Source organism: Synchiropus splendidus, chromosome 10 (genome assembly GCF_027744825.2).
Source record: "Synchiropus splendidus isolate RoL2022-P1 chromosome 10, RoL_Sspl_1.0, whole genome shotgun sequence".
Lineage (NCBI taxonomy): Eukaryota > Metazoa > Chordata > Actinopteri > Syngnathiformes > Callionymidae > Synchiropus > Synchiropus splendidus.
In genome coordinates this window covers 2,095,357-2,113,210 of record NC_071343.1, presented here as the reverse complement: position 1 = coordinate 2,113,210, position 17,854 = coordinate 2,095,357, and the positions used below count along the sequence as shown (strand labels likewise).

The window sequence follows — 17,854 nt, the reverse complement described above, 5'->3', positions numbered from 1 at the left end:
TTCATCCCTTGTTGTAGTGACAACGCCGAGTGTCGGACTGATAGAGAAGTCAGAGAAACCGGGCTATGACAACATGACTTCCACAAAAGTTTGTACATGCTGACACCAGGTTAGAAAAAGTTTCATCGACTGAATACATTTGGACTCTGGAGGCGGCGCTTGTTGGACCGACACACACCCCCCTCCCCCCGCCAAAAAAAAACTGCGATCAGAGGCCAGAATCCTCCGCGTGTGTCCCGTTTCAAACACGAGTCTTGGACCTCATGCGGAGGCACCCAGACAACTGACCGGCGGAAGCTTCCAGTGAACTACTTCCGAACGCGTATGGACGATATGGAATTAATAATTAAAACATAGCACTGCTTCGCTAATGGATCTCACAATTAGCCCAGAACACTCCAAAGAAACAGAGCGGCTGCTTTTATAAATCTCTGCCAAGATGATAAATAAGCAGCGATAAAAGCACAACGTGTTTGACCTACAGGGTAATAGCTATGGAATATTTATGTGCCGCTCTCTGCTACACCAACATCATGGCGGCACACAGTAATGTATGGATTTCTCCAGCAGCAAGTGCAGCACGTTTAAGTCTGACAAGTGGCTCATAACCAGCATATGTAGCAGCATGTCTGCCTTTGATATTTACTGAGGGCCGTGTAATAAAAGTCGCGCAGAGGAATGGGAAGAACGGCGTGGATATTTGATCTACGTGGGCAGCGCCGCGCGGCTCCACGGAGTGAGGAAGCAAGGCGAGCAGATGGCAGCGATGTGGCAATCTGCCGCTGATCATTACCTTTCAATCTGCATACGTTCAGTTCCTCAACTGTGTATCCTCAGATGACGCCCAGACAGTCCTCTCCAGTTGCACGTCCCGTCTAGTCAGACACCGTCAACACGACACACGTCGCAGACACGCTGCTAAAGATAGTTACGAGCTCAGCAAAGAGGCCCAGGGAAGAGCTTTGTGTCTCGACGGTGACACTTTGACAGGTCGCTGAGGTATCTGGGGGAGGAATCGGAGAGGAAGACCCAAAAACAGGCGTCTTGTATCAGCGAGGACTGCAGCTGAGATTATTAGGTTGGGTATTGGGACGACAAGTTGGTCTCCACTTGTGTACACACCGCGTATGTGTGTGTTTAATAAAATAACCATGTGGAGATGAATCTCAGGCTGTGTCCTATTTCTCTCCCGTAACACTAGCACTTGGATCTGAGCGCCCTCCGCTATGAAGCTCCCTCCAACGACCAAGTGAAGTGACTGACGTCCCTCAGACACTTGATGACGTCACGCGTAAAGACGGCGTGTCATTGGCTGCCGTGCTGTGTTTTGTTTCCTGCATGTCCAGTGTTGGAGACGTTTTGGAAATGACAGCTCCAAGGTTTTTTGCAACCTCTTGCATCGGCGCTGATCACCTCACTTGGTTTGGTGAACCAACGGAGAAGAAATGGGCGGAGCCTATGTTGCGGTGATAGATGTGTGAGAGGTGTGAGGATGCTAACGTTAGCCTGGATGCTAGCCCACTGTTGTTTGTTCAGAAGAAATCCAAACCTACTGTTGAACATCCATGTTGTATTGTTCATGTTGTGGGACACGGTGGAGCATGTGGCTCGCTGACGTGTGACACCAGAGAAAGTCAACAAAGGGAAGAGTGGTCCTGGCCACTAACATGTCCCTGGTGTCCTGTCCAACATTGTTGTGAAATCAAGTCCTGTGGTCTCCTGGACATCTCTCCACACTTCATCTTCCCACTTGGTTTCAAGTCAGCTCCGGAGCTCCCTGGGTTTGAAGGGATCATTTCAAGTGGTGAACGGCCAGCGAGGAGGAGTGGGACACGCCACACTGACACGTGACACGCAGAACCCAGAGTTAGGGCCAAAACCGAGTTTAGGGTGAGAAATGGGGCACAGCCATAGACTCCACCTTGAGGACCTTGCGGTGTCACCTGAAACTCTTGGACCTCCTGATCTCCACAGCATCTCTAAGTTCTTAGGTTGACCTCTGGAGCGGAGAGAAGATTCTCTTGTTATCTTTGGAGGTCGAGGGTTTTCGAGAACTTGGGCCAAGCCACTGGAGCTCGTCATGACGGCCGATCCCGACATGTTCTCTGTACTCCTTCGCCAAGACTTTGACAGATGGAAACCATATAAGTCGTCTGTCTGTCTTCGGAGCATCAATCGCAGAACACATGCATCAGAGCTCAGGAATTCCACGTCAGTGAGGTAAGACCAGGCCTGCACGATTCGGGGGAAAACATTTTTTAGCTCAGAATTGATACCACGATTCAATGCCACAAAGTTTATCGCACACATAAACCATGACAAGCCAAAGTTGCAGCCACAAACAGAAGACGTTTGAGGTGCTGATAAAGATTTGTGGCGCTACCTTGCGGCGCTGCGACAAGTCAAAAACACGTCTTGCAAATCACGTGAGACCTACGCTCATCATCCAGTTTGAATCCAAAATACAGCCACTCAACCGAATGCAAGTTTTTTTTTGGAACAAGTTCCTATTTAGACTGATTAGGGGGCTGATTCGCGCAAGTAGTTCCCTGTTTGTCATCCATATTCCTTCAGTTTCCACCCTGTCGCCGAGCAACCCGCTCACTATCGCGTTCACGTCACAAGTGAAAGACGTGGCTCACAACTCAGAAAGTAGTGGCTTACAGCGCCGCTTGGGAGCGCAAAACTCACAAAGGAAAGGGGTATTTGTGATGCAAATCCAGTCCGTTTGTAAATTAAATGTGAATTGAAATTCATTGAAAATTAAAACAGACACAAGGGTCGATCGAAATCACGATTTTTTTAAAACAATTTATCCTGCAGGCCTCGGTAAGACTCACTCGTTGAGGTGCTCCTGCAGGAACGTGGTGGAGGGATCGACAGCAAAACCACACAAGGACAACACTAGGAAGGTAAAAGCTGTCGCAACAATTGTTAAGTAATAAGTAGACTACCAGAGGGACGTGGAGAAGTTGGAGCCACAGTTAGGGAGGATATGAGGAGTGGAGAGGAAGTTGGCGTCCATGGATGTAGTCAAGGACGGCATGAAGAAGTGAGGTGTCACCCGGGAAGGTGGTGAATACAGGTGAAGGTGGAGGAGAGTGCTAACAAAAATATCAAAAGAAAAGCTCTCACTTCTGCCTTTTCAACCCATATTTGGATTGTATTTTTGGTCCACTAATATTGCTCAACATCTGCCGGGCTTCCTCCAATGATTGTTTGAAACAGCGCCCCCTTTAGAAGCCTTTCTCTCAGCCGTGATGCTCTCCCTTAACTCGCCACACTGTTGCCTCATATCTGCAGGTGAAACACAGCACCACCAGACAGGAAGTTGAGACTCATGCTGGACAGATCCGCATGACGGCTCCAGATGATAATCCAGATCATCTCTTCGTCATCACACCGACCATCCCATAATAAGGTCAATTTCCTGAAATAAATTACAGAGCAAGAATCATGATAAATCCTAAAAATAGATACAGGTATTATCTTAAAAGGAAAAATATGAAAGAGCAAAGGTGAATGGATCTAGGCGTAAATAAAGGCCGACTGAAGGCAGGTCAGAGCTTGGGGTGTGTGGGACTCCAGAGGTCAACAGGTCAAACAGGGTGGGCTGGGTTTTCCGAGCCAGCATGATGTACATGGACCTGGGTTCCAGAATGAGCAGCATTCCTTGCCTTCTGAACAGCAGTTCAGTCAGAGAAACACAGCCAGGCAGCAAGTCAACGCTCAGAGGAGTGGACCACGGCCAACTTCGCTCTCCGACTCTTTGCCTCATAATCACTACTTTTGTTCTTTAAATAGTGACCTGGGAACACTGGAATTTCAGGCAGGGCAACGGCGTCTGCAAAGGTCGTCCATGATGCAAAAGAATTATCCTTCCACCCCGCAGCATGAATGAATGACTTCCAAGTAATGATGGAGATCGTGAGTAGGGCTGTATGTCGACATGACAGATGATCTGTTTTTATTTGAATACAATGTATTGCTTACAACGTCACAATATATCGCCACGAATCATACCACCACTCCTGTATCGTGATACCTGGCGTATCGCAAGACACCTGCTCTAATTTTAAAACCAATAAAAGAGAAAATAATAGTAATAACAAGTGAATAAAGACAGCAGTTGGAAAAGCAGTCAGTCAAAAATAAATTAATATTTTTGCACACACACTTCAGCAGCAAGAGGAAACCGGAGTGCCCACAGACAAATAATAATAAACAAAATTCTGTTTATTTTAATTCTATTACATAAATCAATATTAGGTTCTTAAAATGAACTTAAAAAATCAGAAATAACACAAGGTGTTTCTGTTAGCGTGGTTATGCTAGCATGTCAAATAAGCGTTAAATCATGTATATAAATGTATCGTGGGCCATTTTTCCTCTGTATTGGCTTTGTAAGTCAATTAATTCAAACCCTTTCAACACTGAGGCCGTTTTCTCTCGAGAGCTCAATCTGTGTTTCACAAACCTTATTTCAGCGCCACGTTAGCGAGCTCATGGCGGACGCTCAGCCTCCACATCTGGATGAAAAACCAATGAAACTGGCTCATAAATATCAAAATAAGCTACGGAGCAGCCGTCGGACCGCGACTCCTGTGGACGCTATTTAAATTCAGTGGCCGGGATTATGAGCGGCAGCGTCCAGGATATGCAACTTGCTGACAGCCACAAACAGCACAAGCTGCAAGCTTAGGAAGGATTTAGCAAAGCTATCCAAAATAACATTTTCTGTTCAAACGGTAATCCTGGAGAATTACCTTCCCTCTTCCCCCAAATATAGTCAAGCACATCCAACTGTTTGGACAAACTTGGGTTGAACAGAATCTTGGAATCGAATTCAGAAAAAACTGAACAGAAATCTTGAGTTTAAACATTGAGTTTAAGCACTGAGCTCCTCGTGAGAGTTTATGCCTACAGTCCCGTCAATAAAGGGGACATGAATAAAGACACACAGCCGACCCGTATCAGGTCATATAGGAGAGGACCTCCTCTGGAGAAACCGGCCCTGTAACTCTGAGCGCTCGGGGTAGGAGGAGTGAGTCAGCCCGCCACACGGACCCCGGCACCAGCAGGTGGAGGACAGAGAGTGATGGAGAGGCGGAGGATGGAGGAGGACTGAAGGTCGGCCTCGGAGGAGTGGAGGTGGGGGGCCATGGGCCAAGTGTGGCCCTCTGCCTGTAGTGTTCTGGCCCTCAGAAAACCAAGTCATAATCACGACATGTGAATACCAGATGCATATTCACAGGTTTATTGAGGCTGAACCATGAGGAGAACATTTCATACCCAGATATCCACGCTGGATATCTCACTTTCATGCCATGGAACTGAAACTGGATGTGGAAAGTCTGATGCTTGTCATCGCCTTGTCCATCAAAGGTCAGCAGGAAATGATGAGTTGCTGTTGAAAGAAACTTCGACCACCACGTTTGTGGTTGGCTGGTGGAAGTGGAGCATGAAAGGAGGAAGCCACCTCCATGCCATCACGGATCGATCCTCCCTGATCTTGGACGAGACCATATACATCCCAGTCTCGTTTTTGTGAACGCGTTGCACAGCGCTATTTTGTTAACATGTAGCATTGCTGGTGGTGTAGCATCAAACATCTCCTACGTGAGCTCCTCAGGCAGCAGTGAAGAGGCGCAAACCCACGGCAACCTCATCCGGCTTGTTGTGTGCCACAGCTCCACCAGTCTAAACTCAAGTGCTGCGCTCATTTGACACAGTGGGAATCAATAGACAACGTCCTGAAAGTTTGATGTCCAACGCTCTGTGACTGACAGCAGTAATGACTTCATTATAACAAACATCGTCCCACTGGTGTGTGAGCTGAGCTGGGGCCAAGCTACTAAACACCCACCTCACTCTTCAGAAACACTTCTGTTCAAACACTTATAAACCATTTGTTCCAGCCGCACAGAACCCAGGACCCTCGGGTACCACTGGTGCACTGGTAGAAGACTGAGATGAGCAATTATTTGATCCTCATCTGCCACTGGAATTGTCTGTGGTTCACAGCCTCATCTCCACACGCATGAATGATATGTAAATACTGATAAGTTCTCAGCAGCTTCCACGCGAGCAGAGACTGATGGCTGAAGATTCCAGCGCAGAATCACTGGAAATCATCTGGAAGTCCTGTGACGCGTAATACACCTGAAAATGCAGGCTTCATCTTGATACAGCCGCCCGGAGACACCTGCTGGAACAACCGCTCCCAGGGGACGGGGACTTTATTTCACCATTCCATGAGGCTGGATGTCAGAAGGAGGGAGCGGAATACAGCGGGAAAACACTCTTTTACAAGGTGCTTCCCTGAACGTGAGCGCTCCTGCAGAAAACACAGACGCCTCTTCAGGCGACCGGGGGTGAGATAAGAGGCTCAGCAGCCACCTGAGCAACGTGGAGCCCCGAACATGGCAGCAGAAACAAACACAGGACGCGCTGGCACACGGATCACTTTCCTGCCCGAGGATCGTATAAAACATCTCCGCCGCTGTTATTTTTGTCCATCTTCTGACTGGAAGGAAGCGGGCATGGATGTGAAATGTGACAGCAGCTGTATTGATCAGTCGTCTGAGAGAAGGTCGGCTTTCACTCCTGCTCTCACACGTCTGAGACTGAAGCAAACAATAAAAGCAAATTGACTTTGTGCCTGTTGAAGGAGGGGTTTGATTCCAAGCATGCAGCGTCCAGTCCAAACCTTCAAGTGAGTCTGTGACGCATCACCTCTTCTGTGCCTTCACCTCAGTAGATGGCGCTACTGCACACTGATACACACGCGCTGAAGCTTCTTCCACACTCCTTGATGCCAGTTTTTTTGCACAGCTACGGTCAGGTTGCAGGACAGCAGTCCAGACTAAGAGGCCTGGACTTCCCTCTCCCTGATCCTCAGCTTTTCTGGGGGGACACAGAGGTCTCCCAGGCCTCTTCCTCCAGTGTCCCCACGAGACACCAGAGACACCTCAACTGGCTTCTCATGACGTGCAGAGGCAGCAGCTCTGATTCCACCGGTCGATCTGGAGTTGATGCACCTCTTCTCCACTGTAACTGCTGAACTCCAGGACTGTGGAACGAGGATTTGCTTTCACAATGACTGCCTTTTATCATCCAGTCCCATAACGCTCAGCAACAACTGAAGCACAGTCAACAAGCGTCACGCTTGATGGCTCCATTTAACCCCTAAATAAAGCTGGCAGACCTGAACAGCATCAGGGAGTGTACAAAAGAATCCCAGTCAACAGTGATGGGCTGATGAGGCTTCATGAAACGTTTTCATTGAAACTGTTGTTCACATCCAAAGGTTGTGGGGCAGACAGTGCCATCTAGTGGGCCCTGAAAATGAGGACGCAGTTTCATGAAGTCTTGCTACCAGCAGGAGTTAGGTCCAAGGTTAGAATGACTGCCGGTTCAGACGACCCACCAGGCGACAACCAGACATATACAGCACAGACATTGGTATCTCAAGCCAACGTCCACTTGGAGCTCTCCTCAGACCCTCACCTGGGTCTCTTTCTGCCGGGGTCGGCCCTTCTGCAGAGTCAGAGATCTGCCTGGTCCTCGTGCAGTGCTGCCACGGCAGGCAGAGCCTCTCTGATAATGAACAAACCCTGGAGGGACCAAACTCATCTCGGGTTTGTGGCGGCAAATCTCTGCTTTGTTCAGTGATATCACTGCGACTGATAACTCAGCAAACAGGATTAGCGTGACCTGAGGTGACCAGCTCACTGGAGGCACTGAAGTAAGCCCATTAGAGAGACTCAAATCACATCAAGGTATTTAACACAACAGTTACTCATGTTTCATTAAGTTCACACAGATCAGCATCTATCCAGAGGAATTCTCAGTGAAACAGAGAGTTTGATCTCAGCAGTCTCAGAGGAACCAAGTTATATAGACAAAAAAAGCTGAGCATTCAAGGAGTCACCCAGAAACATCCTCGCACGTGAATTGTTTGGAAACAAACTAATGCGTGTTGTCCTGCTTGGACAGTTTATTGTGAAGCTGGAACCGTCCAGACCTCGGACTCGCACAGGAGCACGGTCGAGAGCAGAGCCGGTGAGCATCGAACACTGAGCTGTTATGTTTGCATTTGGCTCGTGAGTGAGGGGTGAGTGGGTCGGGAGCTGGACTGGAGGTGTGAGTGGACATGTTGAACATCCACTCCACACTTTGTCTCCGCACCAAGCAGTGGAAATGTCTCGATGGAAACGTGGAAAAGCTAAATGATGAAGAGGTTTAATATCCATTAACAAGAAGATGAACAGTGAAAGAAAGACGCTCCGTCCACTTCAGTCATCCTCCACAGTCCATCACTCAGCTCAGATCTGATGATTCGGGTTCCTCGCGTGTGAGGCTGAAGCCACATAAAGGCGCAGAGTAAGTCAAAACACGTGGAGGCGAGAGCATCTTTGCCCTGGGAGCTAATGTGACGCCGGACATGCGGCCAAACGGGTTCATAAAGTGCCATGGCAGCTCTTCACTGGCAGATGTGGATGAGCAGCCCCACGAGGAACATGAAGTGAAGCGGCTCTGCAGCTGCCACGTGAACCTCCTGAGAAACGCCGATTACTCAACCGCTTTCAAAAGTCAGCTGAAGACCGATGATGACTGCAGATACACACACCAGAGAGGCGACGACGTCGGCTCCAACATTTCATTCTGGATTCAACATTTCCACCAACAATGACTTTTGACTCACCAGCCTGAAAAGGCTTGAGAGGAAACTGTCACAACTCATCCAAGACGGTAGCAGCACAGCTCTGACCTTTCCTCTCCTCCAGTGGTCCACTGCTCGTGTACCACCCGCAGCTAGTTCCCACAATGCTCTCTTCATTGGTTGCTCCTGTAGGTGGACAGGAAGCTGAACTTTCCCCGGACATTTGAAAGTTGTTGAAGTTCTGATGACCTGTAGGGGGCTCAGGTGAGCGCACAGACTGATGGATGTCCCAGAGGAACCAACAGGCAGCAACAAGGAGCCCGCAGTTGTTCCCACACTGCGATTCAAACCCAAGACTTACTTCTCCGTGCCAAGTCAGCTGGCACCTGCTTAGCATAAATATTCTCTCGTCTTCAGCTTCATAACGCAGAGAAGCTTCTCAAAATCTTCAGGACAGCATTTCGTCTCACAACTCCTCTCTCTTCTCTCACGGGACGACACATCCAAAGGACAGCTGACCCCTCAACGTCCTTCATTGTTGGCTTACGAGTTACAGCCATGATCCCGAATGGAAGACTGTTCTGAACTGAGCCAAGCTCAGTTAAGTCACGCTTGAGCTTTGCTTTTGTCATCATGAATTTCAGTCATCTCCATCCTGGTGATGGTGCCTGCCTTTTGCTGGAAATGGGACGTCCCAGCCTCAGGCAGGACGCCCAGTTTTTCCCCCACTGTTTTCCATGGCAACTTGACTGAATGTGATGAGTCGACTCAAGCCTTCCGATCTGCCAAAATAATTCTGTAACACAACCAGTGGAGGGGTCCCTCTTCTCTGGTGAACCAGACCTCCAACACTGAAGGCTCTAGTCAACTGGCTAGTCAACCTAACACTTACCGTTTCTCTTGTCAGCAACGTAACATTTATTCAAATCAGACATGTTGTGCAACTAAGACAAGACTGTGTACCAGCTACTGTGGTGCGTTCAGTTGTTTCACAGAAAGACAGTGCCGTCTCCAATAATGATGGGACGTGCAACTGGGCTGCACTTCACTTGTGCCACGATTAAACCATAACATGCTTCAAACTGCAACCGAGTTTCAGGAAACACAGGGAGTTAAGCCTTCCCAATGTGCAACTTTAGTTCCGCAAGTAACAGTTATTATTACTTTTCCGAATGTTTCCATTAATACTTGCCGAAAACCATCATAATCACGTGCACTGCTGTGATGCGTTATTTGTTTTCTGCTTGTGTCAATGTTCTCACTTTGTTTTGATACGTTTGATCACCTGAGAATTGATCTTTGAAAACAAGGTCATCATTCTCAAAGCATGGCTGCTCCCATTTAAACCGTGTCGATCCGCCACCATTGTTTACAAGGAGCGGAAACCCTGTCGGCGTATCACCGAACAGTTCGCTGACGTTTCACTTTTGACAAAACTAGCGCTGCAGCACCTGTCGGAGACCTGTCAAGCAGTGATGCATGCCCCGCCCCCAGTGTGGTGACAGCCAGTGGCGGACGCTAACATGCCGGTAGCAAGGCTTTTAGCTAGGAGGGCGTCTGCAAAACATCGCGCCCGTAGCTTGATCTCCAGATTACACTGGAATATGGTGCTACGGGCAAAATCCAAAATGGTGCGATATATTAGGGGTAGCAGAGAGGCCCTTAAAGGTGTCCTGCATTTGGAAATGGTTCCACTTGAGTTGCACTTCGTGATTAGTCTCTGTAATAGCTCTTTCATTCCAGGAGCTAGTAGTTTTTTATCATTATTTTTTTAAATGATTATCATTTATTCATATTTACTTTATTTTACGGTGAAAGTACTTTCCCTAAGATGATGAATAATGCTGGTTAATAATGGCGATGATCATTTTTGCCTTGGTCCTGCAGCAGCGAGTCGGAGACACGAGGATGGACACGAAACCCAGCGCATGAGAACACAGCCTCACGGATCCAAACCCTTCTCAACTCTTACATAACCATGTGAAACGGTTGTAGTTCTGAACACAAACTTTCCTGTTCTGTCCCTATTATCTAACTGCATGCACAAAATAATCCGGCCTCCACGGATATTATCCCTCAAAAGTCACTTGGCTCGCCTTGAAGTAAAGACTGAGCGCAGGGATGCACAAAGCTCAAATTCTGGCCTGAAAGCAGAGCAGACAGCTGGTCCATCTGAACGCAGCCCAGACAGTCCCTCCAGGATTTTACCATCATATTAATTCACATCAATTCCACTCATCATAATCATGAACAGCCTCGCATGCCGTCCAATATCGGACTCACTCTGAGCTTATCCTTCAAAGTCAGGCCTCGCAGGAAGTTCCACGATTCTCTATTAGAAGTCGCGGCAGCGGACTGAGACTGAGGGAGCAACAAATGCTTGAGCTGAGATGGAGGATGTTGGGACTGGGAAGAGGTGGGAAGGAAGAGCTCACTTCTGACCTATCAAAGGTTTGAGGGAAATATTTTCTATTAAAGTGACTACAGATACAAGACGTTCGCCGCGTGTATGTTCTGACATGAAGAGGTCAGGACAAGTCACAAGTCAGTTGGTATCAGAATGACCCTGTTAAAAACACACTTGCTGGAAGTCATCCATCTATTTTCCTCCACTAATCCAAGGTCAGGTCGCTGGGGCAGCAGCTGAGGTCAAGAGGCCCGGACAGCTCTACTGTTCCAGTTCAATCTGCCAGGTAAACCTCAAGAACATGGGTTCTCCTCTCAACCAAGTCCAGATTTCCATCAAAGAAGCAATCATTTCAGCCGTGTGTCAGCCATCTTGCTCATTCAGTACCCAAACCTTGTGACCACAGCTGATAAGAAAACGGTACATTTTGGCAGCATAGGTGGCCCATACACGATATTTGACCCCCTCCCCCCAAAATCCACGTCAGGAAGAGTGACTCACAACTTCTGCACACTTGAGGACTTTGAAGGTGAAGCGTTAAGGAGGACCATGAAAGACATGAATGCTCTTATTATTGTTGGACACATCGTCTCTCCTGGTCAGAGACATCCCCTTCACTAGGAAAGCTAAATCCTGGGGAGAGCCCAGTGAGAGCTTTGTCTTTTGGCTCAGCTCTTTCTCAGCACAGATCCCACGAGCCCAGACGTGCCCAGCTCGTGTCACGCTCTGACCACCTGTGATGCTCTGCAAGAGTGAACTCATCCTGAAAGATGTGGGGTTCAACGTCACGAGAACAGGCATTTCGGTATTTCAAACTTATTTCTTTACTGAAACATAGTCAACAATAACAAAGACAGAAAGAGAAGCTCTGGTATCTGACCAAAATAATGTTGGCAGACCACCAGGTTTAGGTATGGGAAGTGAAAACTCAGTGCATCCCGACTGAGAAGTATGGGACCAACCATCATCGCTGGTGCGATACTCACGGCTGTGGATTCAGGGTCTCTGCCGGATGCAGCCCACAGGACCATGTCACCTGAGGTCCTGAGAACATCCATCCATTATCTTCCATTTCTTCCCTCTCCCAGCCAAGCTGACCCACCAGTTCACCTCCTTATGGTTTTTGAAATGTGGGAGGAAACCAGAGTGCCAGGGGGACCCACAAACCCTCTGACTCATGACTGCTGGGGGACTTGTAGTTAGGTGCAGGTCTTGAACCAGATCATTCTCTTCATCAGTCCACACAATGTCTCCACATTGGAAGTTGTGCTACTGCAGCATGAAGCTGTGAGGGAGAACCCTGAAGGTATCACTGGCAGGGGGACCAGAGTCTGGATCCTGTCAGGCACCTGTGCTGATAGATCCAGAGGCCATCCATTCAGTTGCACCTCCAACAGATGGAACTCATTTGAGTCCTTCACCGAGTCTGTACGTCACTCGTGGAGGACTCCACTCCACCCATGGGCCTGAGGAGTCCACGGCTCCGCCCCAAACATTGTTCAGAAGGAGCAGCATCTGATCGCACTAGCGTGGTTTACGTCTCAACTTTGCTCATAGACAAACAATATTTGTTGCTCAGCTTAATTCCATGAGCGCAGGCCTCTGATGTTGGCGGGGAGACACAATGAAAGAAGAAGGCTGAAGGGCAGCGCGAGGTGTTGACAAGGCATTGTCTCCTCCGCCGACATGAAAGGTTATGACTCGTTCAGAGGCCGCGGTGACATCACCCAGATGGGAGAGATGACGTTTTTCACTCAGTTAGCAGATGAGGGCTGAAGTCAGACTCACGGATCTGAACGCCAGGCTTCCTCTCTCACCACAGTGTGAGCGGCCTGACGCGGCACAATGACCCGGGAAGAGATTTCACACAGGATCACGCGCCGCAGCCGCCGCGGCCGCTTGGAGGAGGAAATTATGCTCTTGTCATTTGGGGGGAAATTGGCTGCATTTGCCATTTGTGAAGACTCTGTGGGTCCACACCTCTCGCGCTCTCCTGATGATGGCTGCGACAAATGTAGCGCCCCCCCCAGGGGTCCGGATACAGCTCCCACTGTCAGCAGACCAAAACTCATTCATTACTGAGGGACAAATGACTGTATCCAGACTTCTTTCCTTAAACGTCCATCCAGAAACTGCGTTTTTTTCAACCGCTCCTTCCCTTCATGTGGCTGGGGTTTGTCCCAGCTAGTCAGGGTGGGAAGCAGTGGACTCTCTGGGCCCACCCACAGGAGCTCAACCACTATAGCCATTTAGATTCCTCAGTTTGGATTCAAACCTTCACACATAAACGATGGCAGTGACTATCACCAGGAGCAACTGGCTGAGGGACTCAAAAACATCCAGGGAATCAAACGCACAACCTTTTGTTCGCCAGCCCACCACGCTGCCATCTGTGCTGTGCCACAATTAGTTCTCATGCGGCAAGAAATATGAGGTACAGGTGGATTATGTATTCAGTAATAGTATCAATCAAAATGTAGACAGGGACAAAACACTTCCTCATACATTTAATATTGTACAAATAAAATGTCAAAATAACTGAAGTAGCGACGATAAAAAGAAGACGAGAACTAAGGTACTTTGTTGAAGGCGAAATACACTTCAATTAAAATGTAGCAGTTTCCAAGCAGACTGAGCTAAAAATACAAAAAAATAAATTATTAACAGTGAGAAATGACAGAAGAAATGTCCACTCAGTTCTATGGCCTCACACTGGCCTCCAGAGGGCCACAGCTGACGTGGCCCCAAGCTCACTCCAGTGGAGCCAACTGGCTGACCACCAGACTGACATCAAGTTCATCCCGAGGGAAAGTAAAACTGGCACTGCTCACACGCCCAAAACGCACTGCAGCAGACTTCAGCCAAAGTATATGCCTCACTTGAAGCTGCAGACTGGGACCCGTGTCGCTTCTTCCACCGGTGTAAATAAACAGCAGAACCAAGGAAACTAGGGCGAATTGAAAATTTGAGGCCGGAGACCAATAACATTTTAAATGCTTGGCCGAATACCGAATAAAGATTTGTACTACTTTTTTAAACACTGCATAAATAGACCAGCACATAGTCAATATGTCCAGAACATATTTACACGTTTGTCAAAGGAAGTTAATGTTTAGAAGATCAATTCTTTTATTTTTCAGTTAATAACAATTCTTTAGAAAACACAACACATATATATATGCATGTATAGGCAGGAGACATAAAGGTGTCTCCCGCCTCTCGCCCCAGGTAGCTGGGATTAGCCTGTGTGATCCCATCATGGGATCATGAGCAGAAAATAATGCACTTCTCCCTGTGTAACCATATGGAGCGGGTTTTATCCTGCGAGGAAATACACTCGGGACAATTCCAAAAGTTTCCTGCACAACTCTCACCGACGCACTGAGTTGACGGACATGACGAGCGTGTGACAGTCGTCGTGACGACTTCCCCGCGCTGCTCCCCTCTCTGTGCTCCAGTGGAAAAGCTCACACGCCACATCTGGAAACATCTGTCAACTCAGAATAGCTGCCTTCCTCGGAGGCAGGGGAACAGGGAGGCTCACGTTGTTGTTGCTGCTGCTGCTGTTGTTGTTTCCCTCATCGCCCAGATGGGTTTGACTCACTTCACAGTTCCGCTCTGACCCGCACACTCGCGCCTCTCCTCAGCAGCTGCCGCCATTGCTTCACTACTGTGTCGGACGCCATCCAGGAAGCATTTACCAGAAAAGTTGAGGATGATGTGACGACGCAAAACAAGGGTCGAGCCTTGTTAGTGGCTGGAAGAAGCCAGCGTTATGACCAGGTTCCATTCAAAACAAGCTCCATCTCTCTGCACTTCCTCCACCACTGCATGTCAATGGCAGTGTTTCCAGTATAAAATAACACTCGAGCACTGATTGAAAACATCAAATATCCTCAAATATCCAATAACCAAACCCCTGTGTCGAGGTCGGGAGGATTCAAAGAACCATGCGCTGGTCGTGAACCTGCTTCATCCAAACCAAGCGACTTGGGTGTCAGAACACCAGGAGCAGAGGTGCAGTGCCTTGCTCAAGGACACCAGCACATCTGGGGCTGCGATTGAACCGCTGACCTTCCACTCACCCCAGCACCATCTGAGTTGGTCCCGCTAAGAAACTGCTGCTGTTTGTTTTAGCACTGATTCTAATTTTACTCAGCAACTTTCTTAAACTAAAACAAAAAAGGACCTCGACTTTGGAACAATCCGACAGGTGAACACTAGGGGGAGAGAGGAGGTGTAAAGGCTCTAGACGTGCGGTAGTTTTTCTTCTTAAAGGTGGCGTGTGCTGAACAATAACCACTGGAACAACAGCAGGATGTGGCTCTGAAAAGAGTCGCCTCTTCAGACCAGAGAGACTCAGACAGGCTTTACGTTGACAATAGAACATTTACTGTCTGCACTGTTGACTCGTGATTTTAACGATCTATTCCTGCAACAAAGCGCTATAAAATAGCTATTATTATTAAAACAGCTATTATAAAATAAAAAAAAAGCTTTTATTATAGCGTGACCTCAATGTTTGTTTTGCATTCAATGTGTGTGTGTGTGAATATGCTGAGTAATGATGCAAATTAGAATGCTGAATACATATATATATATATATATATATATATCTCCAGTATAAATATTACGCCGTGACAAATATCTGCTGTACAAGCGATAATTCTGCTTATATATATATATATATATACACACACACAGAGCAGATATTTGTCGGACTTGAATTCCAAATCCATCAATACCGGCTTTCACCGGCGGCTCATATCAAGTTTGACTCGGGCGTCCAAGTTGAACAGTATCTGCCCAACTGACGTGTCTGCGGCCGCAGCGTGCGCCGCATTTCAGCTGGCATCGGCTGAACTTGAGTGGAAGTTCAGGCGGAGCCCGAGTGGCCGAGGTCTTACCCGGGATCTCCTGGAGAGGCACATGTGCGAAGCTGAATCCCCTCCCGGCGGACGCGTCCCTCGCCGCGCTGCAGTTCCGCGCGCGCAGCTCCGCTCCGGCTGCGACGCACAGCACAGACAAAGTGCAGATGACGGAGTCCAGTCTGACCATGGTTCGCTCCGGCGGCTCCGTGTCGGGCGTCTGTTGTCGGCGGCCGCAGGTGACTCGGCGGAAGCGTCCGGATCTAGCGCATGACAAGCGCGGCTGCGCCTCCGAACAGGCTGATTAAAAGTCCCGCTGCGCCGAACACACGAGGCTGCGCGAGCGGAGCTGCAGCATGAATCCAGATGAAGCGGCTCTCTGTGCTGCCAGGACGCAACTTCTGTGGACGGAGGCTGAGCGCGCGTGTGTGTGTGTGAGCGAGTGAGTGTGTGGAGGGGCGCTCCGCTCAGATCAGATGGACTGGCGAAGAGCGACTCAAAATCTGGACTGGAATCCGGTCTCATCCAGCGCGTCACCGAGACGCCGCGTGCACAACCGTCAGGCTTCAGGAATACTTTAGAGGTGCAAATGATCGTCGGAAACACGCGCTCAGAATACGCGTGCTCATTTGACAAGCCTGGGATTCATCCGTTTTTGCTCTTAAAGCAGCAGTTGGTGCAAGTCTTTCGGCGTCATTGGTGATTCATTCTCCTGTGATCTTGATGAAAGTTTGATAATGTGCCTCTGGAACTGCGCATGAACGCTCATATATCATCTACCAAGCTGGTTCTGTTGGAGTGTCACGAATCGAGGCGAGCGAATCTGGGCAATCTAGACCTGTCCAAAACATTATTATTGTTATTATTTATTGGTCTGGACTGATTCAGCGTCACATCAGGACAAATACTGTGGGCTTGTTCTACATGTCCAACTATAACCGCTTGCAGGGCTTTTTAACAACCGTGTCCCAATAGAACACAGACATTCAGAAGGAGACTGACCGCTGTGCTCACCTGCTGCAGGGACTGGGGCGCTGCACGACACGAGGAGTGGGAGGGGCGCAACACGAGTCTCCCAAGAGGTCAAACAAAGGACCCGGCCAAATCTAAAACTAGTTCAAAGTGAATCAGAGCCATGTCGTGCGAACCGAGAGGCGGAAAATGTGACGACCCTCAAGTGAGCTCCTGTCTCTGGTCCATAAGTTAGATGGAAGACGGACACACCGACCGATCGGAGGATGAGAGGTGGCAAGTCAGACCTGAAGGAAGACTTGAGAATTGGTCTAAGTCAGTTAGTGCTGACCATGGTGAGTTGAACCTCAACTGTGTCCTTCTCACCTGAAGCTCATTCATTCATCATCTGTCTCCCAGTCCAGGTCCAGGGGTTCTGGCCACCACACAGGCGGGAGGAAACCTGAGGGTGCACTCCAGCCCAAAATCATGTGTGTCTCTGTGGGGGAAGTGAGGTCCAGGGGTCTTGTTCACGAGTGAGGGCAGGTTTGAGTGTGGCGATCATGAGCTCAGCCATGTGGGAGAGGATCAGAGTTGAGCCACTGCTCTGGACTTCTTTACTTCAGCTGCTGCCTCTGCGACCTCTTCCTGGACAAGAGGGAGGAAGTGGGTCGGTCAAACCTCATGAATTCATCTGTGAGTCGCGGTCTCACAGCCTTCATCCTCCACGTTTCTCTGAAGGATGAGCTTCCAGTCGTCGCTTCAAACCCTTAGGGAAGTTTAAGACCCGGATCACCCTCATACGTGTTCTCGCTCGCCGTCATCTCGCCACTCTTCATCATCAGGTCTTCATGTGATGATGTTAGCTGAGGTAACCGGACCTGTCCAGGCTGTCCCCTCCTCAGCCAGCCAGGACAGGACCCAGCCCTTCTGTGAGCCGATGACAGGTCACAACCTGGGAAA

General features: G+C 48.8%; 1 protein-coding gene across 2 annotated transcripts in view; it reads right to left on the bottom strand.

Annotated features, from left to right (window-relative positions):
- Window positions 1-16,349, bottom strand: part of LOC128765710 (glypican-6-like) — a 93,030-nt gene extending 76,681 nt beyond the window's left edge. For both annotated transcript variants that reach the window (XM_053876699.1, XM_053876700.1), the window contains exon 1: window positions 15,980-16,349. In XM_053876699.1, the coding sequence (XP_053732674.1) occupies window positions 15,980-16,130 (151 nt within the window). In that variant the 5' untranslated portion in view covers window positions 16,131-16,349. The remainder of the gene's footprint in view (window positions 1-15,979) is intronic.
- Window positions 16,350-17,854: the final 1,505 nt, after the last annotated feature.